This window comes from Zonotrichia albicollis, chromosome 3 (genome assembly GCF_047830755.1).
Source record: "Zonotrichia albicollis isolate bZonAlb1 chromosome 3, bZonAlb1.hap1, whole genome shotgun sequence".
NCBI lineage: Eukaryota > Metazoa > Chordata > Aves > Passeriformes > Passerellidae > Zonotrichia > Zonotrichia albicollis.
The window spans coordinates 68,424,666-68,443,495 of record NC_133821.1 but is presented as its reverse complement, the minus strand read 5'-3'; the positions used below and the strand labels follow the sequence as shown (position 1 = coordinate 68,443,495).

Here is an 18,830-nt window from a genome sequence, read left to right as displayed (position 1 = left end):
GTGCAATCGCAATCATGTCTTAGGGTAATTTTCATTAAAAGTGTTCTGCTTAAAGTATCAGATTCAATCTCAGTTTCTCCAAGAAGCAGGTCTTCAGTTTCTTCATCTTTTGGCATCTCAGAATCCGAGATTGGTCTCAGAATTTGCAGCCTTCCCGCCCAATGGGCAACATGTTGGAGAAGGGCAGTTTTTCCCTCATGCCAAGGTCCCCACTTTGGGAAGCTAGCTCTGTCCCAGCGCAGGGCAGCAAACGCCATTGCCGCATCCCTTCCTTACCCCGCCACCGGCGGCACTCCCCGCGCCTGCGCGCCCCGGCCCGCGACACATTCTAGAAGCTCGTGGAAGCGCCCGGGCCCCGCCCCGTCTCGCGGCGTCTTTGTTCAGCGGCGCCCGCCAATCGCGGCTCGAGGCCGGGCGGCGCCGCGCCCCGGGATTGGGCAGGCTCGGGCTGCGGCCCCGCCCTCCGCGGGGCGTGCCCCGCCCCACCGCCCCCGCGCGCAGCGGGGCGCGTTCCCAGCGTGCCACGCGCCGCCCCGGCCATCCCGCCTCTCCGCGCCCTCCCGTCTCTTCCCCGTGCGTGTGGTGCCGCGCCCGGGCGGCAAGATGTCCGCGATGGAGGGGCCCCTGGCCGTGTTCGGCGAGCGGACCAGCGGCGACACGGTCCGCACGCAAAACGGTAACGGCGGCGCGCCCGGCGAGTGCCGGGGGACCGGGGGGGGGAAGGGAGGGGCAGCAAGGAGCGAACATGGCGCGGCCATGGTCACCCTTGCCATGTGCTCGCCCGCCCCGCTCTGCCCGGGAACTGCCGCTCCTCTCGAGAGATTCCTGCCGTCCCGGGCCGCTACTGCCTGCAGGGAGGGAGCAGAGGGAGGATGGAGGGAGGGAGGGAGGCAGGCGGCAGAGGAGCGCACGCCATCCCGCGCCGCTTCCAGGGGTCTGGGTGGCGGCCCCGCGTCCCCCTCTCCCTCCCTCCGTCCCTTGGAAGCAGCGAACGCCGGGCCAGGGCGGCTGCTGCTGCACGGAGGCCGCTCTGCCCCGTCCCGGCCGCGGAGGGCCGGAGTCTGCAAGGCCTGCGGGGAATTCTGCAGGAGAAGGGGCAGCTGGGGAGGGTCCCCGCCGCCCAGCACAAGGAATAATTAACCTGCTTCGGAAAGTGGGGACCACTCTCGGAATGCGTGTCTGTGACTGCACTTCTCAAACGCGTTATCCGTTGCTCAGCATTGAACCCCAAGTCCTGGGAGAAGGCTGCAAATTGCAACACCGATCTCAGATCCTGACTAGACAAAAGACAAAGGAAGAAGCCAAAACTTGCTTCCCGATCGAACTTAGGTCCTTTCCTGTAGCTCTGATAGTATTTTAGGCAACTACTTAAAATATACGAACCTTGCTTTAATTCACGAGTGAGATTCCAGGTGATAATGGCACCTTTGGTAAAACGTTATTTTTTCCAGAAAGCTGACATTAATCCGCCTAAGCAAAATAAATTGTTGTGTTGTTTTAAGGTCTCTTGAGTTATAACTGTTCCCATTTAACTACCACTTTTTCAATTTCCAGATTAAGTGGCTATGCTTGTGGGATAGAGAAAAACTTGCCATGGTCTGAAGGAAAAGGTTGATTGTATCTTTTTCCTATATGAAGATGGCAGAACAACCTTTGAACGAGTCAGTGTTTTAGAGGCTTTGTGTTGTTTTAGTAGTGACTGAAAAGTCACTTTTCGGTGACTTAGTTGCAGAAGTAAATGTTTTGTTTCAGTCACAGGCCTGATAAGGACCAGAGGATGTTTACTGATTGATGTGTGGTGATGCAGTTGTTCTCTGCCCAGAGCTGAGGACTAAGTGAGAGTGAAGTCGTGTGGCACAGCTTCGTGCAGCCAACCCCTCCTGATCTAACGCCACTGCTCCTCTGACCTCAGTCCTGTCCTCCATCTTACCGAGACAGCAGAGAAACCATTCTTTTTCTGGTCAGTCAGCTTAGCTAAACCAGCCAGAAGGGAAGAGTGAGGTTTGGTGCAGATTGTATTTTTTTTAGTAGCAGCAAGCCTAGCAAAGTAACATAAAGCCTCAGGTTAGATAGGCTGAAATGTAATGCTAGATTAGATCTCTTGTTGTCAAATTCGTGATCTCTTGGTTCTTGGCACTGTTCCTTCCAAACTTGAGAATCATCCTAAAGCTGGGAAGATAAAACTTTATTTTCTTTACTTCTTTCTTGTATTCAGTTACTGCTGCATCTGCTATTGCCAATATTGTGAAGAGTTCTCTTGGTCCAGTTGGTCTGGATAAGATGTTGGTGGATGATATTGGGGTAAGTAATGTTACTTTAACAAGTGTCAGGAGGGCTTGTATTCCTGTGTAAAAGTGCTCCCACTTAGTGTGCTTTATGTGCCTAATGTGCGTGTGCCTGTTTTATCCTGAGAGGGGTAGGAGAACTGTGGTAAAATTGGCTATTGTGTGTTACATCATGTAAGTTTTCATCTATTGTGGTGGTAATGTGTGTGTTACAGATATTTAATTTCTGTAGATAAGTCTGTGTAACCACTTAAAATGTGGATCAGACTGCAAGAAGAGAGTTTCACCATTTAAGTCAGGTTTAACAGGTGCTGACATAGTTCAAGTAATTCATAACAAACTTTTAAGCAGTATTTTGTATTTTAAGATATTTGAAGCAGTTGAGGAAAGTTTGTCATTTTCCAGGCCGATGTAATAAAATACTGTTTTGGAGGGAAGTCATTGTATGACTACTTGCCCAGTGTTTGCAAAATGTTTGATGAGTTTGTGTACAATAAGGCTTTTCTGATAAAAAGAAAAGGCAGATTCTGCACTGGTAACATTTCTGCTGGTAGAATGGGACTCCATGTTCAAAAGAAGCAAGAAAGTTTTGTTATTTACAAAATTGCAAAGAATAATTAATTTCTTTCTGTATGAGCATTATGAAATGCAACAGTGAAAGTGTTATAGAAATATGCCTCATATGCACATTTGATTTCTGAAAATTAGGACGTGACCATTACTAATGATGGTGCGACCATTCTGAAGCTGCTGGAAGTTGAACATCCTGCTGCAAAAGTCCTTTGTGAACTGGCAGACCTGCAGGACAAAGAAGTTGGTGATGGGACCACCTCAGTGGTAGGTAGCAAGTTTAGATGCTAGTTTCCATATGCAAAGTGGTGCTTCAGAAGGGAATTTGCTTCCCTTCTGTTTCATTATTGATTTTTCCTATATTGGAGGTTGGTCATAGAGGCTGAATTTAGGTTTTGAGTTTTTAACAGCTGAAAGAACTGAAATATGAACAAGGATACTGAGTGTTGAAAACTTGCTTGAGACTTTAGCTACCCTGGTGGGGGTTGGAATTAGGTAGCTCTCACCTCACATCAGAAACTGGATTTAGTTCTGTGTTGCACAAGGTAGTTACTTGGCTTATGTGGAATGCACATATTTAGTGTTTGTATTTCAAACAGGTAATCATTGCTGCAGAACTTCTCAAAAATGCAGATGAGCTGGTGAAACAGAAAATTCATCCTACCTCCATTATCGGTGGATACAGACTTGCCTGCAAGTAAGAATCTGATACAGTTGAATTTCAGCATTTTGTGACTGCATTAATACAGACTTGTTGGTGCCAAGTGGGATATGGTGGTTTGTTGCAGGGGTTTTGGGTTTTTATGGGGGTGGTTCTTTACTAGTGTATTTGTCTTTATTTTACAGGGAAGCTGTTCGCTACATCAATGAAAATCTTGTTATTAACACAGATGAGTTGGGCAGGGAATGCCTAATTAATGCTGCTAAAACATCAATGTCCTCGAAAATCATAGGAGTGTATCCTTTAAATTGATCAAGTGAATGAAGTGGGAGTGGTTGATTAGGGAGCTTCAGTAGCTGGGCTAGAGTATCCTTGGCAGCAGTTTTTATGAACATGACACAGTATTGAAGCTGTTGTGTTTATAACAGGCATTTTACAGGTATTGTGACCTGGCATAGGAAAGCATGTTCAAACTCTTCCCAATTTATTTCAATTTGGGTTGGCACATCATGATAGCTTTTAAAGGGTATTGTTTCCTAGCAATTGCTTTGCTTGTTAGGGAGACTAGATACAGAGTTGTGTGAATAGAAGAATGTGTTACAGAGGTACCTGGGAGTGAATCAGAGGAAAGAAAGTTGAATTTTACTCCATGGGCACAGAAAAACCTGAATTTTTAGCTTTTGTGCAGACTGACCATAGGATACGCATTTTTCTTTAGCAACAAAAGGTACGTAAAATTCAGGTTTCATACTAGTCTGTCATAATTTCCAACCAGTGTTTCAGCTTTTAGAATGACTCTTTCTTTTAAGACAGTGGTAAGGAGAGCTAGCACTTACATGCCTTTCTGAAGCTCTTTTCTGGTAACTTAGTTTTGGCACTGTCGGTCATTTTTGTTCATGGTTTGTTTTGGGTTTTTTTTCCCCCCCTTAAGCATAATACAAATTTCCTGCTTCAGTTCTAACCTTAACAGCCTGTCAGTGATGGCGATTTCTTTGCTAACATGGTGGTGGATGCTGCCCTGGCAGTTAAATACACAGACCAGAAGGGTCAGGCTCGGTACCCCATCAACTCGGTCAATGTTCTGAAGGCCCACGGCCGCAGCCAGAAGGAGAGCATTCTCGTCAATGGCTACGCGCTCAACTGCGTCGTGGGCTCTCAGGGTAAGGACGGGGCTCCAGAAATCCTCCATCTCACCTCAGTCCTCTCCATCTTTCTGCATCGCTCTCCTTACTGGCTGTGCTCATTGCAAATCATGTGGGTTTTCAGTTCCAGAACAATTAAACAGGAGTACAAAATACTGCATTTCACCAGTGTTTCTTAGACTAGAGCCTGCCAGCTAGCAGTGATCCACAAGTGTTGGTGTAGTTTGCCTGGATCAGTGTCAGCAAGGTAGCGTTGTGGTCTAGTGGAACTTCAGCGCTTCCCTTGTGGGGCACCACTGCCAGGTTTGTGGGGAACTGTTCATTTAGCAGAGCTGTGCTGTGATTAGGTGACTTAGAGGATGTGAGACCAGTAGGTCAGATTGTCATGGTCATGCACATTTTGGAGACAGGGTGTGTAAAAAGGTAACACAGGAAAGTCTCAGTTGGCATTTTTCTGCAGTAGGGCAGAACTGAAGGTGGAGAAGCAAACAGTAGGAATCTGAAATGTGAAAATAATGCTAATTTTAATCTCTGATGCTGACTTGATGTTCTGTTAAATGAATTTGACAAAATTCTTGCTTGTTTTTCCTCATCAGGTATGACCAAGAGAATAGTTAATGCAAAGATTGCATGCCTTGACTTCAGCCTGCAGAAAGCAAAAATGAAGCTTGGTGTTCAGGTTGTTATCTCAGACCCTGAGAAGCTGGACCAGATAAGGCAGAGGTGTGTGGAAGCTTGAATAACTGAGGCGGTGGGGTTTCACAGGCTTTATTTGGTCTCTTCAGTTGAGGTGGCTCAGTCTAATTTTGGCTGAGTGCAAGAGGTAAAAAATGTTTTGAATGCTAACATTTCCCACCAATACCAAATAGTAATGTAAAAAGCCTTCACTTCTGGAGGCAGAACTAGTATTAAGTCAGTTTTCAATAAATGCAAGTATGTTTGTGCAGTGGTCCATTCTTGCAGAGCTCTGCATTAAGGTTTCAGGAAGTTGGCTGACAAGATGTGATGTTATATTTTTTACTACCTTTTTATAACTTTGGCATTAATCTTTGCAGAGAGTCAGATATTACCAAAGAAAGAATCCAGAAGATTCTGGCCACTGGTGCAAATGTGATTCTCACCACTGGAGGTATTGATGATATGTGTCTGAAATACTTTGTTGATGCTGGAGCTATGGCAGTACGAAGAGTCGTAAAAAAGGACCTTAAGCGGATTGCTAAGGCATCAGGAGGTATGTCTGTGTAAGAATAACTGGTTTATAAATTTATTCTTTTAAGTACTAGCTGTTGTTAAGGTATTTCTTAACTCATTTTTAAAATACAACTTCTTAACCTTCAAGGTCAGGATGAGTAAAGCTGAGCCACTTCTTTTTAGCTTTACTGTTGCTTTTAAGTGACCTTTGTCAAAGTAGTAGTATTGTAAAACTTGATTGTTACTGTGGGAGGAGAAGAAGCTGCCTGGCACTGTGAAGACTGGCCTTTTGTGGAAATAGGAGCCATAATCTGTGTTTATTTAGAAGTCTTTATTATGCTTGCATTCACAAGCCTCTGTTTAGACAGTTAAGTACATTGTTTAGATAGTTCAAGACAAATAAAGAACTCCTAAATCACTAAATCATACTTTAAAAAAAATCTGGTCCTGTACATATTTTTATCTGTCAGTTCTTAAATTTGGAAGAAAACTTTTTCATTGTGGTAAAGCATGGGAACTTTTACTGGCTGTGAAAAAAGAAGTGCTGTAAAAGTTAAACAAAAGGAGCAGTTTATCAGTTAGAAATACTGAATTGCTGCCTGAGAACTAGAAATGTTGTTTAAAAAAATCTATTCAACACAGCTTTTATTTCTGCTTTTCTTTCTGTACACTTATTCTGGGAAGTGGGCAAAGGGTGATGTGCAGGAATTGAATGTTAACTTCACTTTTTTGTTTGTTTGTTAAAGCAACCATATGTTCAACCCTTGCAAACCTTGAAGGTGAGGAGAGTTTTGAGGCATTAATGCTGGGACAGGCTGAGGAAGTGATTCAAGAGAGAATCTGTGATGATGAGCTGATTTTAATCAAGAAGTAAGGATCCTTTTAAAAATACTCCATTTTGTATATATTGTCTACTAAGTTTGAGATAAAATTGCATTTATTTACTTGATGCTGTCTGAGTGGTTGGAGTAGTTATACACATAGGAAAATAGTTATACAAAAATCCAGTGCAAATTAGAGGTGAAAGTATCAGTATTTAATATCTTTTGCTGGCCTGGATAAGTTTTGTGAACTATAGTATATGAGACAATCAGATTGCTAGGCAGTTTTTACTTAAATTTTTGTTAATAAACAAATAAACTGGCTTCCCTTTAGAGATGGTAAAGGGAAATAGGTACCATCTGAGTAATTTCATTTGAATAAGGAGGTGTAAGCTAAATCTTTCCATTTGTTGTCAAAGACAGTGTTCACTTGTGCGACTGTCACTGCTGTCTGGTACCTGAAGACTTAAATATCAATTCATTTAACAAGAACATACTTTGGATAATAACTTTCCTGCTGCTTCAGTATCCCTTCTGAGTGTTCATGTTCCTGTGGTGTCATTTGAGCATGAATGACACTCTCCCCATGGCACTTGTGTGTCAGCTACATGTGACAGCCTTTTCTGTAACATTGGCAGTCATTAATTTACTTGAGGGCTGTCCAAAAGGGATCTTTCTTACTATCTAAGTATGGTTTCCCCTCTTTGATGGGGAAACATCTTGTCATGTCACTTTGAGTCTTTATTTAAAAGATTAAAATTCAAACTAGATCCATGCATGTTAGACATTAAAATGGTGACTAAGTTACAATGTGTGTATCCTGCAAGGGACATAACAATGTTAAGATTTTATTTTAAATGTTGAAATAATGATGCTCAACTGAACTTGGCTTTAGAAGAAAAAATTTACCAAGAAGAATTTTAATCTAGGTTCCATCCAACACAGCTGACTTCTGGTTCCTTTTCTTCTTAGTACAAAGGCTCGTACTTCAGCATCAATTATCTTGAGAGGAGCCAATGACTTCATGTGTGATGAAATGGAGCGATCTATACATGATGCTCTCTGTGTTGTCAAAAGGGTTTTGGAATCCAAGTCTGTTGTCCCAGGTGGTGGTGCTGTAGAGGCAGCACTCTCAATATATCTTGAAAATTATGCAACCAGCATGGTAAGTCTTGCACAAAGCAGCAGAGGTGTGTATGTGTTAGACTTGCACCATGAATCTCCAGGCGTTTATTTTCATCTACTAGAAGTAATTTCTGTGGTTCATGAGAACATAATCATCTTACAGAATCTAAGATGGTTCTTTAAATGGAGGATATTAGTTAATTCTTTCTCTCATAATTAGATTCCATGGGTGTTTTGACCCAAACTCAGGTTTTGCATGTGAAAACCCCTGCCTATTAGTGCTGTTCTTGATTCTGGCTCTATTTTTTCCTCTCTTGATGTAGTATCGGTTTAAAAACTATTTTCCTCTTTCTAGGGATCACGTGAACAACTTGCAATAGCAGAATTTGCAAGATCCCTCTTAGTAATTCCAAATACATTGGCAGTAAATGCTGCTCAGGATGCCACAGATCTTGTTGCAAAGTTGAGAGCATTCCACAATGAGGCTCAAGTTAACCCAGATCGCAAAAATCTGAAATGGCAAGTATCTGTCTGGTAGAGGGCTGGTAAAAGTGATGTGGGTTGGTGACCTAGATGGAAAATTGTTCTCCCAGTTTACTGAACCATGATTTGCACAGTAAAAAAATAAACGTATGTTATCAGTGAACTCCTTTTCCCCTGCCCTTCAGTTGTGTGTATGTATTGCTGTAATGAAGCAGTAGCTACCTAGCATACTCCCAGATGTATTTCTGCTGTTTCTCCCTCCATCTGACAGCATTCCTTCTTTTCAGGATTGGTCTTGACTTGATCAATGGAAAACCTCGTGATAATAAGCAAGCTGGTGTCTTTGAACCAACCATGGTCAAAACTAAGAGCCTCAAGTTTGCAACAGAAGCTGCAATTACTATTCTTCGAATTGATGATCTTATTAAACTGCACCCTGAAACTAAAGAAGAGAAAGGAGGGTGCTATGAGGATGCAGTTCAGTCTGGAGCACTTGAAGAATAACTTAGGCTTTATTTATGTTTGTTTCACTTATACTTCCCACTCTTATAACTAAAATGTTAATAAAACAAGTGGTTGAATGTTGCTGCTATTTTCTTGTGAACAAACTTAATTTTTGAAAGCAAGCTTGGTCCTTGCAGTGAGAATTTAGGCTCTTGAGTGTGTTAACAACTAGTGTGCTTGCAGTAACCACTGACCTCTTTGTCAAATCAGTGCTTGAGTGTCAAAAAGTAGTGGTGTAAGCTTACTTACATTTAGGCAAAACAAACAAAATGTGAGCTGTTAAAATGTTATTAGAAGTTTATTAGTAAAATGCTTCAAAGCTAGTTCACACTAGCGGTTCATTCATTCCCTCACATTTATCTCTCAACACACATGGCTATTCCCATTCCTCCTCCTATGCAGAGAGCAGCAACACCACGTTTTCCACCAGTTCGTTCCAGTGCGTAGAGGAGAGTTACAAGGATGCGACAACCAGAGGCACCCAGAGGGTGGCCAAGAGCAATAGCTCCACCTTGTATATTGATCTAAAAGGAAAAAAAGCCAACATAAGACAGTCAAGAACATTTAACTGGCTTAGCTGATTTTCAACATATATTACTTCACTGGGATCTTGCCCTTAATTATTTGTGAGCTTGAAACTCCAAACCTCACTTCATGCAAGAAAGTGCATATGAGTGCAACAGCTGGTAATAATCAGTATTTCTTCTGCAAGGGTGCAGTCTTCACTCTGAAGATAAGAGGTGAATTTAGGGAGGGGAGAATAATGCCCATGCTTTTTGCCATCACTGAAATAATATTTGAGGCGGCAATTTCAAATTCTGAATTAAGTATGTTTGAGCAGTTGCCTAGATTTGCATAAAAATCCAGTGCAACAACTCTGCAAGTTGTTCAGCTGGGACACTGCTAGCAAAGCCAGCGGACTGAGCAGTGTGAGGAAATGCCTGCTGGGGCTCCCACCCCATTTGCTTACACCAAAGGGATAGCAAGAGAGCTGTGCTCATCTTTACAATCCACATGCACAGAATGGGACAAGTTAGAATTACAGGAGGTAAGCTAATGCTAGCCTACAAATCATTACCTTTTCTGGGTTTACTTTCAGTTCTTTTGAAATTGCAATAGATAGTGATGCAAAGGCTTCATTAATTTCAAACAGGTCAACTTGTTCCAGAGTCCAGCCAGCTTTGTCAACCTGAGAAAACAGTGCAAATAAGACCTTATTATCTTTTAGCTCTTCCTCAGCACCAGAGGAAGCTTTTCATAAGATGTAAATTGTGTGGTTTGAAGCTTTGTAAAGTTGAAGGAAAACAATTTTTTATAGCCAGTGTTGATGACAGAATTCTTGAAGACTGCAGTGTCAGACAAGTCAGTACAAGTCAGTACAATAATGGTGGCTGCTCATAAAAATCTTGGCTGATTTTATACATAGTAGCAATGGTGGTGCAATTGTGAGAATCAAACTGTACCTGGTGCCCTTACTACAGCAAACACTGCATTCAGACGCAGGCTTTAACAGATCAAAAGCAACTTTTTAGGACATAGACAGTCTGATTCCATTAGGGAGACTTTTTAATAAACAGGACATAGTGCGGTGTCAACCATTAATGATCAGTGCCACATCTGATTTGTCCAGTCTCTCCTGCCTTTACATTGAAAGCTGGCACTTTAAACTTTTCACAGGTGACTATTTTTGAAGATGGTTTGGCTCATGTTTTCATTTGAGAAACTTGTGATGCAATTGCCTACTCTGGTACAGGTGTAGGCATGTTCAACATGTGTACATTTTTACTTCCACTCGCTTTGTTTCTAACAGCAATACTTTATCAGCAGAATCATGACTATTGATGTTTCACAACCTAGGCTGGCCAGACTGGTGCACCTCTGAGACTATAGTCAAGGAGGAGAGCCTTTTTCTATAGATAAAATAGACAGTATGGAGTATCCCATTCTTCTGGGAAAAGCTTAAGATACACAAGTGTTATTGTAACACTTAATGTATAACATAGTCATTCTCTTACTATAAAGTGCTACTCTAAAATTCTGAAGTGATAAACAATACATGGGGGGTCTGAACATTTGGTAACACACAAAGAATCACAGGATATTCTGTGTTGGAAGGGACCCATGAGGATCATCAAGTCCAACTCTTAAATAAATGGCCCATGAAGGGATTGAAGCAACAATCTTGGTGTTATTAGGACCATGCTCTATGAAGCAGTGTGCCCTTTCTCATAGTATGTATACAGTTAGAGGTACAGCTTGTCTGTCCCACAGTTTATACTAAAACTGTGTTGTATATGCAGCTACTGCATCCTTCATTTGAAAGAATGCTTTGGGATCTGGTAAGAAAAAGCTTTAGCATAATAGTTCTGATTTTCTTGTCAAAAGCCACAGAGCTTGGGTGAGTTCAGGTCAGACCTTCACATCACCAGGACATTACAGAGGTGAACAAAATAAGACCTTTACATAGTATTAAAAAAATAAGGAACATTGAAGCAAATCTGTTCTTAGCTCTTTCCATGCTCACTTTCATAGCTAAGCTTTAACAAATAATCAGCTGAGGCTGCTATGGGTTATGGATGCATTAGCAAGCAGTGTGGTACCAGCAGGGCTGCTCCCTCAGGCACTGAGAACCTTGTCCTGTGGACTGAGCACTGAGCACATCAGTGGCTCAGTAATGCTCTGAGCACGTTAGACGTGGTTTTGGAATGAACCGTCCTGTTTAGTTACACCTGAAAGGAATCCAATTTGTAAGCTCCAAGCTTTTTGCAGGCCATACTGAAACCCAAAGGGCACTGTCCCATTTGCTAATGCAGATGGCACTCAGTGGCCCTTCCCTCAGTGTTGTACTCTTGCAAATTCAGGCAATGATCTGAAAATTAACCTGGCCAGACACAGCATCAGAACCATATCACTGAATTAGGTTAGTTACAGCATTCCTGACATTTGATCTTTAGCCTCCTCGGTTATCTAGGTACCTTTCCACAAACCTGACTGTATAAATGAAGTCCATTTATACACATATGCATTTGGGTTTTCTTTTTTCAACAAGCAGCCTAGTAGCACTAGGATTCCTAATCTTATATACTACACTATTTTGAGTCTGTTTTTCACATAGTTTACTTTTTTCCTACTAAATTTTCTTTAGAACAGGGTAAAACCAAAACATGGCCAGAAAGCAAAAAGCAATTAAAACCAAGAGTTTTAGCATTATGGATAACATAGATAAGTGATTACTTACAGCTTTCCTTATTGCTGAAATGGGCCCTACTCCCATAATAGATGGATCTATACCTGTCTGAGCCCAAGATACAATCCGAGCCAAAGGCATAAGACCTCTCCTAGCAGCTTCTGATTTCTTCATTAGAAGAACAGCTGCAGCTCCATCATTTAAACCTGTGGAATAACAAACAACTTGTATCTATTTGTTGGACTTTATGGCTTTTACTGTACCACTTTCTCCTGCTGGCATAAAATCACAATCTAGACAAAACAAAAATCACAAATAATTTACTGGTTTAGGTCGGTACTGCTCATACCAGCTAACTCTGTTCTCTGCCACAAACACTTGAAACTATATTGCTGTAAATGTGACACATTTTTGATTCTATTTGGAAAGCAGCAGGTGGAAGAATCAAAGTAAAATCTGAAAATTAAGTACATCAGACTTGTTAGGCAGGCTTTGGAAGGAGCAGCATAAAGACACAGGAAGATGTTTAAAAGCTGCTTGTGGCAGTCCCAGAGCAGTAACATTTTCAAACATTAATCATTAAGTTTTCCACTGTCTAAACCTGCAGTGTCAGAAACCCCTGGACAGTTCTAAAAGGAAATGTTCCTTCCAGCCTATTAAATATTGCTGTTACTGTCCAAACTCTTGTATTGTTTCATAGAAAACAAGGAAACAAAAGACAACTCTCTAAAGAAATCCCCCACCACATCTAAAATGGGGTTCTACCCATGTTGGCAAACACATTGCCATTTCCTGCAAAGCAGGGAACACACAGCAGCCACACCCCTCACAGAGACCCTGCCTTCAGCCACAAACAGCTGCAGCTCTTCTCCATGTCATTTAAGCCAGATGGACCAACCTGAAGCATTAGCTGCTGTTACTGTCCCAGTCCCATCTGTCAGGAAACAGGGCTTTAACTTTGACATTGTTTCCAGGCTGCTCCCATGTCGAGGGTGTTCATCTATTTTAACTTCTATAGGACCTGCAAAACAGAGCATTATGCTCACAAGAGTGTCTAATCACACAAACACATCTCAAACAGAAAGACAGCAAAAACAACATGCTGAGTGAGAATATACACCATATTCCTTTCAACCAACAAGGCATTCTTACACTGGAGACAACCGCCAACTCAGGGCAGTTTAACAAGCAGCTGTAACCCTCCAGCTCCTTCTAGCAGGGCAGACAGCTCAGGTTTCCTAAGACAAACACTAGCAGCTAAAAAGCTGTCTAGTTATGCAAAAGTCAGTATTGTTCTTGCTGTTTCTAACCCAATACCTTCTCTCTCAGCAGAAGGCTGTATTTCAAATGATACTTCTGGTAATCTTGGTACAAAGAATAGTCAAATGTGATTGAATATTATCATCTAAACTGGTATCGTGAAATAGTTTGTAGCCAGCCTAAAGCCAGGACTTTTTCTGTTCAATGGAATTGTTGAAGAACTGATTCTTGATTTTTTTGAAAAATTCAGTTTTTGCATCTACCTCACAAGGAACTGGGGAATTCCCCTGTTCAAGAAACAGACCTTGGCTCAAGCATTGTGACAGGTCTGTTTATATCCCTCACAAACCTAAAGAGAAGCATACCCATTATGTGTAACCTGACTACATAATTAACTAGTAACCCTAATTACTGTCACTCTGTATTTTACTAGGTGGGTAAGGTTTGCCAGAACAATATGACTGTTTTAAGTTTGGTGCAGCAGGAGTCTTAAGAAAATGAAAACCACTGATTTTGGTACCATATCTAAGACTATGTTAAGTCAGTGCTTTGTCTAGGTTGTTATTCTATCTCCAATAAACACACTATTACTATTTGCAGAAAGCTACACTGAGATATTCCACATTTGCACTGCGTCTCTCTTATTTAAAATATAACCACTGAAAGCTGAAAAAGAGAGCAACGGGCCACATGCGTACAAAAAGGCTGTGTAAGTGGGAAAGCATCCACTGATTACAGGAGCCATAGCAGAAAACAGATCTTTTCCTTAAAATCAGCTCTCATTATCCATTCACACCTACCTTTTTTAGAAGGTACAAGAACAGGAACAATTTCTTTTGTAAAATAGCCAGCTTTCTGTGCTGCCTCTGCCCTGTTTTGTGACTGTACAGCAAGTTGGTCTTGCTCCCCTCTGCTGACTTGCCACTTCTTGGCCACATTTTCAGCTGAAACAGGAACAAAATGCAAACTGCCATCAGGAAATGCCAAAATTTTAAGTTGCAAAATTGTAAGCACAAAGATAGTCATTAATGTTTGCTGTAGCAAGCACCTGAGTTTGTTGAACCCTTTTCATTCCAATTTTCTCATTTTGTTTATTCATGACTTTCTACTGTATTTTCACTTGAGGGTAAAAAGTTCTGTGTGGAATCACCTCCCAGATGATATTATCAAATTAAATACAAAAGCAAACAAGCTTTTGTAGTTTATTGCTTCTCTGAAGTACTATGCTCAGATCTCTCTACAGCCACCTCAGGAAGGGGAACACTTTTGCAGTCACTCTGTTTCACAAGCAGGGTCTGGAAATGCAGTTGGCTGACCATCCCAGCCAGGGTGCAATAACCTGAAGCTGCAGAACCATGCATATCCACAGGGCACTTTACATAACTGTCCCCCACTGTAAACCTGTGCTGCTGAATGCTCCAGTCACATACAGGGATTATTTTATTTGTATTTTTTCTGAAATTAAATTTCTCAGATGTAGAAAAGATGCAGTGAGATTAGCTCAGACAGAAGAAAACCTCAAAGCAGCAGCTTTACAAACAAAATGGAAAATGCCTTCAACGTCTTTCAATATTATGTATTTCTTTCTTTCTTTTTCACGACTACAACATAAGAACAGCTTGAAACATGTTATTTGTAACTTCAGGTTTCTGAAATTTCATCAGTGAATTCTTCCAGTTGACTATTTCATTTTATGGACTGTCATCACTTACCTGTTATGCCCATATGATACTGGTAAAAAGCATCTGTAAGGCCATCAAAGATGATGGTGTCCTGCAAGGAAGCCTCTCCCATTCTGACCCCAGCTCGCATGTGAATGACATGAGGAGCCTGCAAAAGCATATTTTGAAAGGAGTGACATGTTTACATCTCCAGTACACAATTCAGACACACCCCTGCCTGCTGGCTGGAGGAGCCCATCCCAAACCCTGGCAGTCTCTCCAGCTGCCCACTCTCCCTGTCTCTCCAGAGGCTGCCAGCTGCCATGCCATTTGGCCTGTGCATTCCCCTGGCAGCAGACCACCACACTCCAAGTGCTGTTGCCTCTCCACAGACCAAATCTGTCATTCCTGGGGCCACATGGCTGTAGCTCTCCCATCCTACTAGCCTGCTCCAGGTAGTTCCCAATTGCACTCTGCTGCCAGGGAATGTTAACATCACTTTCAGCACAGTGAGCCCTGGCAGAAGAGGCCATCCATTTCTTGGGAATCAGATCACCAGCTAAGACCCATTCCTGAATACAGCCTTGGGATGAACACCTTGAAATAAAACTGCTTTGCTTTCTTTCCAAGCTCTTATTTCTTGGCAAGCAATAACATTTTCAGTTATTCCTTCTCTGGGCTTCTAGCAATACAAAAATCCTGCTTATTGTGATATGTCACAGGAAAATCTATAGAGGGATAGAATATAAGGAAATAAAGATAGTGTAGAGAGTAATCATACCCCTAAGGAGCTGCAGCTGGGCCAATTAGCAAAGATTAGGAACAGGCCTGACTTTAACAGGCCACAGCTGTAACCAAAGAGAAGAAGAGTGCTATAAAAGAGTGGGGTGGCTGGTTGAGAGGGGAACTGTAGTTAGTTGGCTATTTTGGGAAGAAGAAAGAGTCAGTGCTCTGAGGAGTTGCCCACAAGAAATACCAAGAAGGTATGGAACTTTTGTGATAAGGAGATAACAGTATGGAACCCCTGCAGCAAGATGACAACAAAAATCATTCACCACAACAGGGGTAGATTGGAAATAAAAATGGAATTTTAAATGCAGTGTGTGTTTGTAGCGCACTTTTTCAGTACCTACAGTATGAAGTCTTTTTTTAAAAGAAGTGTGCTACTGTTGCACATGTAAGTTCATTCACAAGCACAGGACCCTTCCGATCTGGCTCCAGGTGCCAGCCTGGAGACCCAGGGTCTCACCACGGGGCTCTCTGCTCCCAGCACGTCAGCACAGTGCCAGTCTAACCCTCTGCTTTACCTTGCTCATGCTCTCCATGCCCCCTGCCACCACGACGCTGGAGTCCCCCATCAGTATGGACTGAGCAGCCAGACACACAGCCTTCAGGCCCGACCCACAGATCATCTGGCAGCTCCAGGCGGGCACGGAGTACGGGATTCCCGCAGCCACGCTGGCCTGCCGCACGGGGTTCTGGCCAGCACCTGTGGGAACAGGAGCATTGTGCTTTCGGTTGCTCTTAAAAACACAAATCCACCTTGTCACTGGTCACAATACCTCGATTCCACAGAAATTTAAAGCTCACTCCTACTTTTAGCTGGTGGGCAGAGAAGTGCCCAGCAGTAATCCATAAACAGATAACCTCTCTCATTTATATTGATCAATAAATACCTGCTACTGATAGTTCTATATCTATAGCTCTGCTTTTGATGCCAGGTCAGAGGAAACACTACTTCAGATCAGCCCTAGCCTGTTGTATGTGTAGGATGAGAAATCATTTAAATTGCTACTTTCTGAAGAGTTTCTTTTTGACATCTTCTGTACATCACCAGCAGTTAACTTTTCCTGAAAGTTCATGTGGAAACCAAAAGCATAACTATGCACAGATGGACCTGAAAGCTTCCAGTCTTTGTTGTGATCTTGATGGAGATAATAGGAGCACTATATTCAAAGAAAAGAGTCTTGATCTCCATCTCCTCGGGCCAAAGCTCTTTGTACACAAAGAAAAGGACAAGGAGAGCACATCATTCAGCAAACTGAAAATACAGAGGAATCTGAATCATCTGAGACAAAAAGATATATTTCCTTCCTCCACATTTAAAATACAAAGCTGCCTATGATTCTACTGATTAAACATTACCCTGGAAAAAGTGGGAGCAAGTTCAAAACAAACAATTCCCTGCCAGTTACATTTTCATTAAATCAAAATATTTGTCTCCAAACAAGTTGCATCAAAAGATCATGCAGGACAGTCCTGCAGATAAACACAAATGCAGGACAGTCCTGCAGATAAACACAAATGCAGGCCTAGCTCTTAAAATCTCAGCTATGATTACTTAGGATGTTAAATTTAGCAGCTGAGATGATCAAGGTGAGAAGGATGCTGTAACAAAGAAAATAAACTGATATTCACACATACACTGTTGGCTACTTCAGAGATTTAAAAAAACCCGAACCATCCCCCACAACATCTCCTATCCAAAAACCCATCCTTTCGATCACCCAGAGCGCATGGAGAAGCAGCCAAGTCCTTTGTTAAGGAACCGTGCTCTCAATGGCAAGGCATACGGCCCTGGAAGGTGAGACCGGAGCCGTTCCCATCCCGAAGGGACGCTGTCCCGCCGCCGGGCCGTACCTGCGGTGAGGACCTGCCCCAGGATCACCTCGGACACCTCCTCGGGGGCCAGCCCGGCGCGGCACAGCACCTCCCGGATGACGGCGGCGCCCAGCTCGTGCGCGGGCAGCGACGAGAGCCCGCCGTTGAAGGAGCCTGGATGGGGACACAAGGGGAGAGCTCAGCCCCGGGACACCCGCCCGGCCCCGCCGCGACCCTCCGCCGCCCGCCGCCGCCTCTCACCCACGGCGGTCCTGGCGGCCGACACGAACACGACGGGGTCCGCGCTCATGGCGGCGGCGGCGGTGGCAGCGGCAGTAGCGGTGGGCGCGGAGCGGAACGGAGCGGCGACAGGCCGAGCGGAGCGGCGGCCGGGCCGGAGCGAAAGCGGAGTCGGCGGCGGTCCCGCCCCTCGCCGCCGCCGGGCGGGGCGGCAGCACGGAGCCCGGGCACGGGATTCGCCGCCGGACACCGGAGCGCAGCGCGGGGGCCGGGCGGGCGGTGGCGTGGTCGGGCCGCCCCTGGGGCGATCGATGGGGCGGCCTCGGCCGATTCCTTGCCAGCCCCTTCCCTTCCTTCCCCTTCCCCTCCCTTCCCGGGACAGAGGAGCGGCTCTGCCCGGTGCACCGGGGCTGCCGGGCTCCGGCACTTCCCCGAGCCCCCCGCTCGCACACCCGGTGCCTGCGCAGCGCCGGCTGCCAGCTCCCGCTGGATTATTTATTTACAAAATAAAGCGTGCGGGTCAAGTGCTACCTTGTCATAGTCTGGCTTTAAGGACAGTTTGTTTATTTCATGACGGCATTTCTTGGGATCTGCGTGATCAGGGAGAAAAGAATAATAATCTGAGTAAAACTATACAAAACTGCCGATCGCTGGTTTGATCTGTTCAGCAACTGATGTGCAGAGATTGCCAACACCCTTTAAATATATTTACTATTTTAATATTTAATTTTATAATTTAACATTTTAATATTAAAATATTTTAAATATGTTAACTATTTTAATATTTTTCCTAATTTCAGCAGGAGCCTGACATATATTTATATCTATATTTATATTTATATTGCTCTGCTGCTGGCCCAGAAGCTGTTCCTGCCTGACCTGACGAAAGAGGCAAGCAGGGGGCTGTTCCCAGGCCGTTCCGTGGGAAGCGATGCTGCAAGGGGAAAGGCGAGTTAGTCTGAAACGACGCAGGAGCTGGAAGGAGAGGAGGCGGCCGCAGCAGTGGCCGCAACCCACAGCCGGACGGGCAGGCAGGAATGTTTCTCTGCAGGGAATGTAGGTGGGAAGCCTAGAGATGTGAGGTGGGAAGCAATAATAT

The 18,830-nt window shown here is 43.6% G+C and overlaps 2 protein-coding genes and 1 non-coding gene across 3 annotated transcripts; 2 read left to right on the top strand and 1 right to left on the bottom strand.

Annotated features, from left to right (window-relative positions):
* The first annotated feature begins 488 nt into the window (after positions 1-488).
* TCP1 (t-complex 1) lies at positions 489-8,870 on the top strand. Its single transcript, XM_074537774.1, has 12 exons — positions 489-676; positions 2,216-2,301; positions 2,994-3,122; positions 3,455-3,552; positions 3,702-3,812; positions 4,495-4,676; positions 5,255-5,381; positions 5,714-5,889; positions 6,596-6,719; positions 7,643-7,835; positions 8,151-8,314; positions 8,566-8,870. Exons 1-12 carry the CDS (start codon positions 604-606, stop codon positions 8,780-8,782), a joined length of 1,680 nt encoding a protein of 559 aa, XP_074393875.1. The 5' UTR covers positions 489-603; the 3' UTR covers positions 8,783-8,870.
* LOC113459415 (small nucleolar RNA SNORA29) lies at positions 1,521-1,656 on the top strand. Its single transcript, XR_003380601.1, has one exon. It is a non-coding gene; the product is annotated as a small nucleolar RNA SNORA29 (small nucleolar RNA).
* A 184-nt stretch (positions 8,871-9,054) lies between the features above and the next one.
* On the bottom strand, positions 9,055-17,959 carry ACAT2 (acetyl-CoA acetyltransferase 2). The gene is made up of 9 exons (XM_005488090.4): positions 17,753-17,959; positions 17,531-17,665; positions 16,198-16,379; positions 14,942-15,059; positions 14,030-14,173; positions 12,868-12,990; positions 12,021-12,175; positions 9,861-9,971; positions 9,055-9,306 (listed from the first exon to the last, which is right to left on the bottom strand). The coding sequence occupies exons 1-9, from the start codon at positions 17,799-17,801 to the stop codon at positions 9,139-9,141; spliced, it is 1,185 nt and encodes a 394-aa protein (XP_005488147.1). The 5' UTR covers positions 17,802-17,959; the 3' UTR covers positions 9,055-9,138.
* Positions 17,960-18,830: the final 871 nt, after the last annotated feature.

Bases quoted from the DNA above. Each gene is read 5' to 3' on its own strand.
- TCP1 (XM_074537774.1), top strand. From the start codon at position 604: ATGTCCGCGATGGAGGGGCCCCTGGCCGTGTTCGGCGAGCGGACCAGC. The intron at 5,890-6,595 runs GTATGTCTGTGT...TGTTTGTTAAAG, and splicing joins GATTGCTAAGGCATCAGGAG to CAACCATATGTTCAACCCTT. The intron at 8,315-8,565 runs GCAAGTATCTGT...CCTTCTTTTCAG, and splicing joins GATCGCAAAAATCTGAAATG to GATTGGTCTTGACTTGATCA.
- ACAT2 (XM_005488090.4), bottom strand. From the start codon at position 17,801: ATGAGCGCGGACCCCGTCGTGTTCGTGTCGGCCGCCAGGACCGCCGTG. The intron at 15,060-16,197 runs GTAAAGCAGAGG...ATGCTTTTGCAG, and splicing joins GCATGGAGAGCATGAGCAAG to GCTCCTCATGTCATTCACAT. The intron at 9,972-12,020 runs GTAAGTAATCAC...CTGTTTTCTCAG, and splicing joins TTTCAGCAATAAGGAAAGCT to GTTGACAAAGCTGGCTGGAC.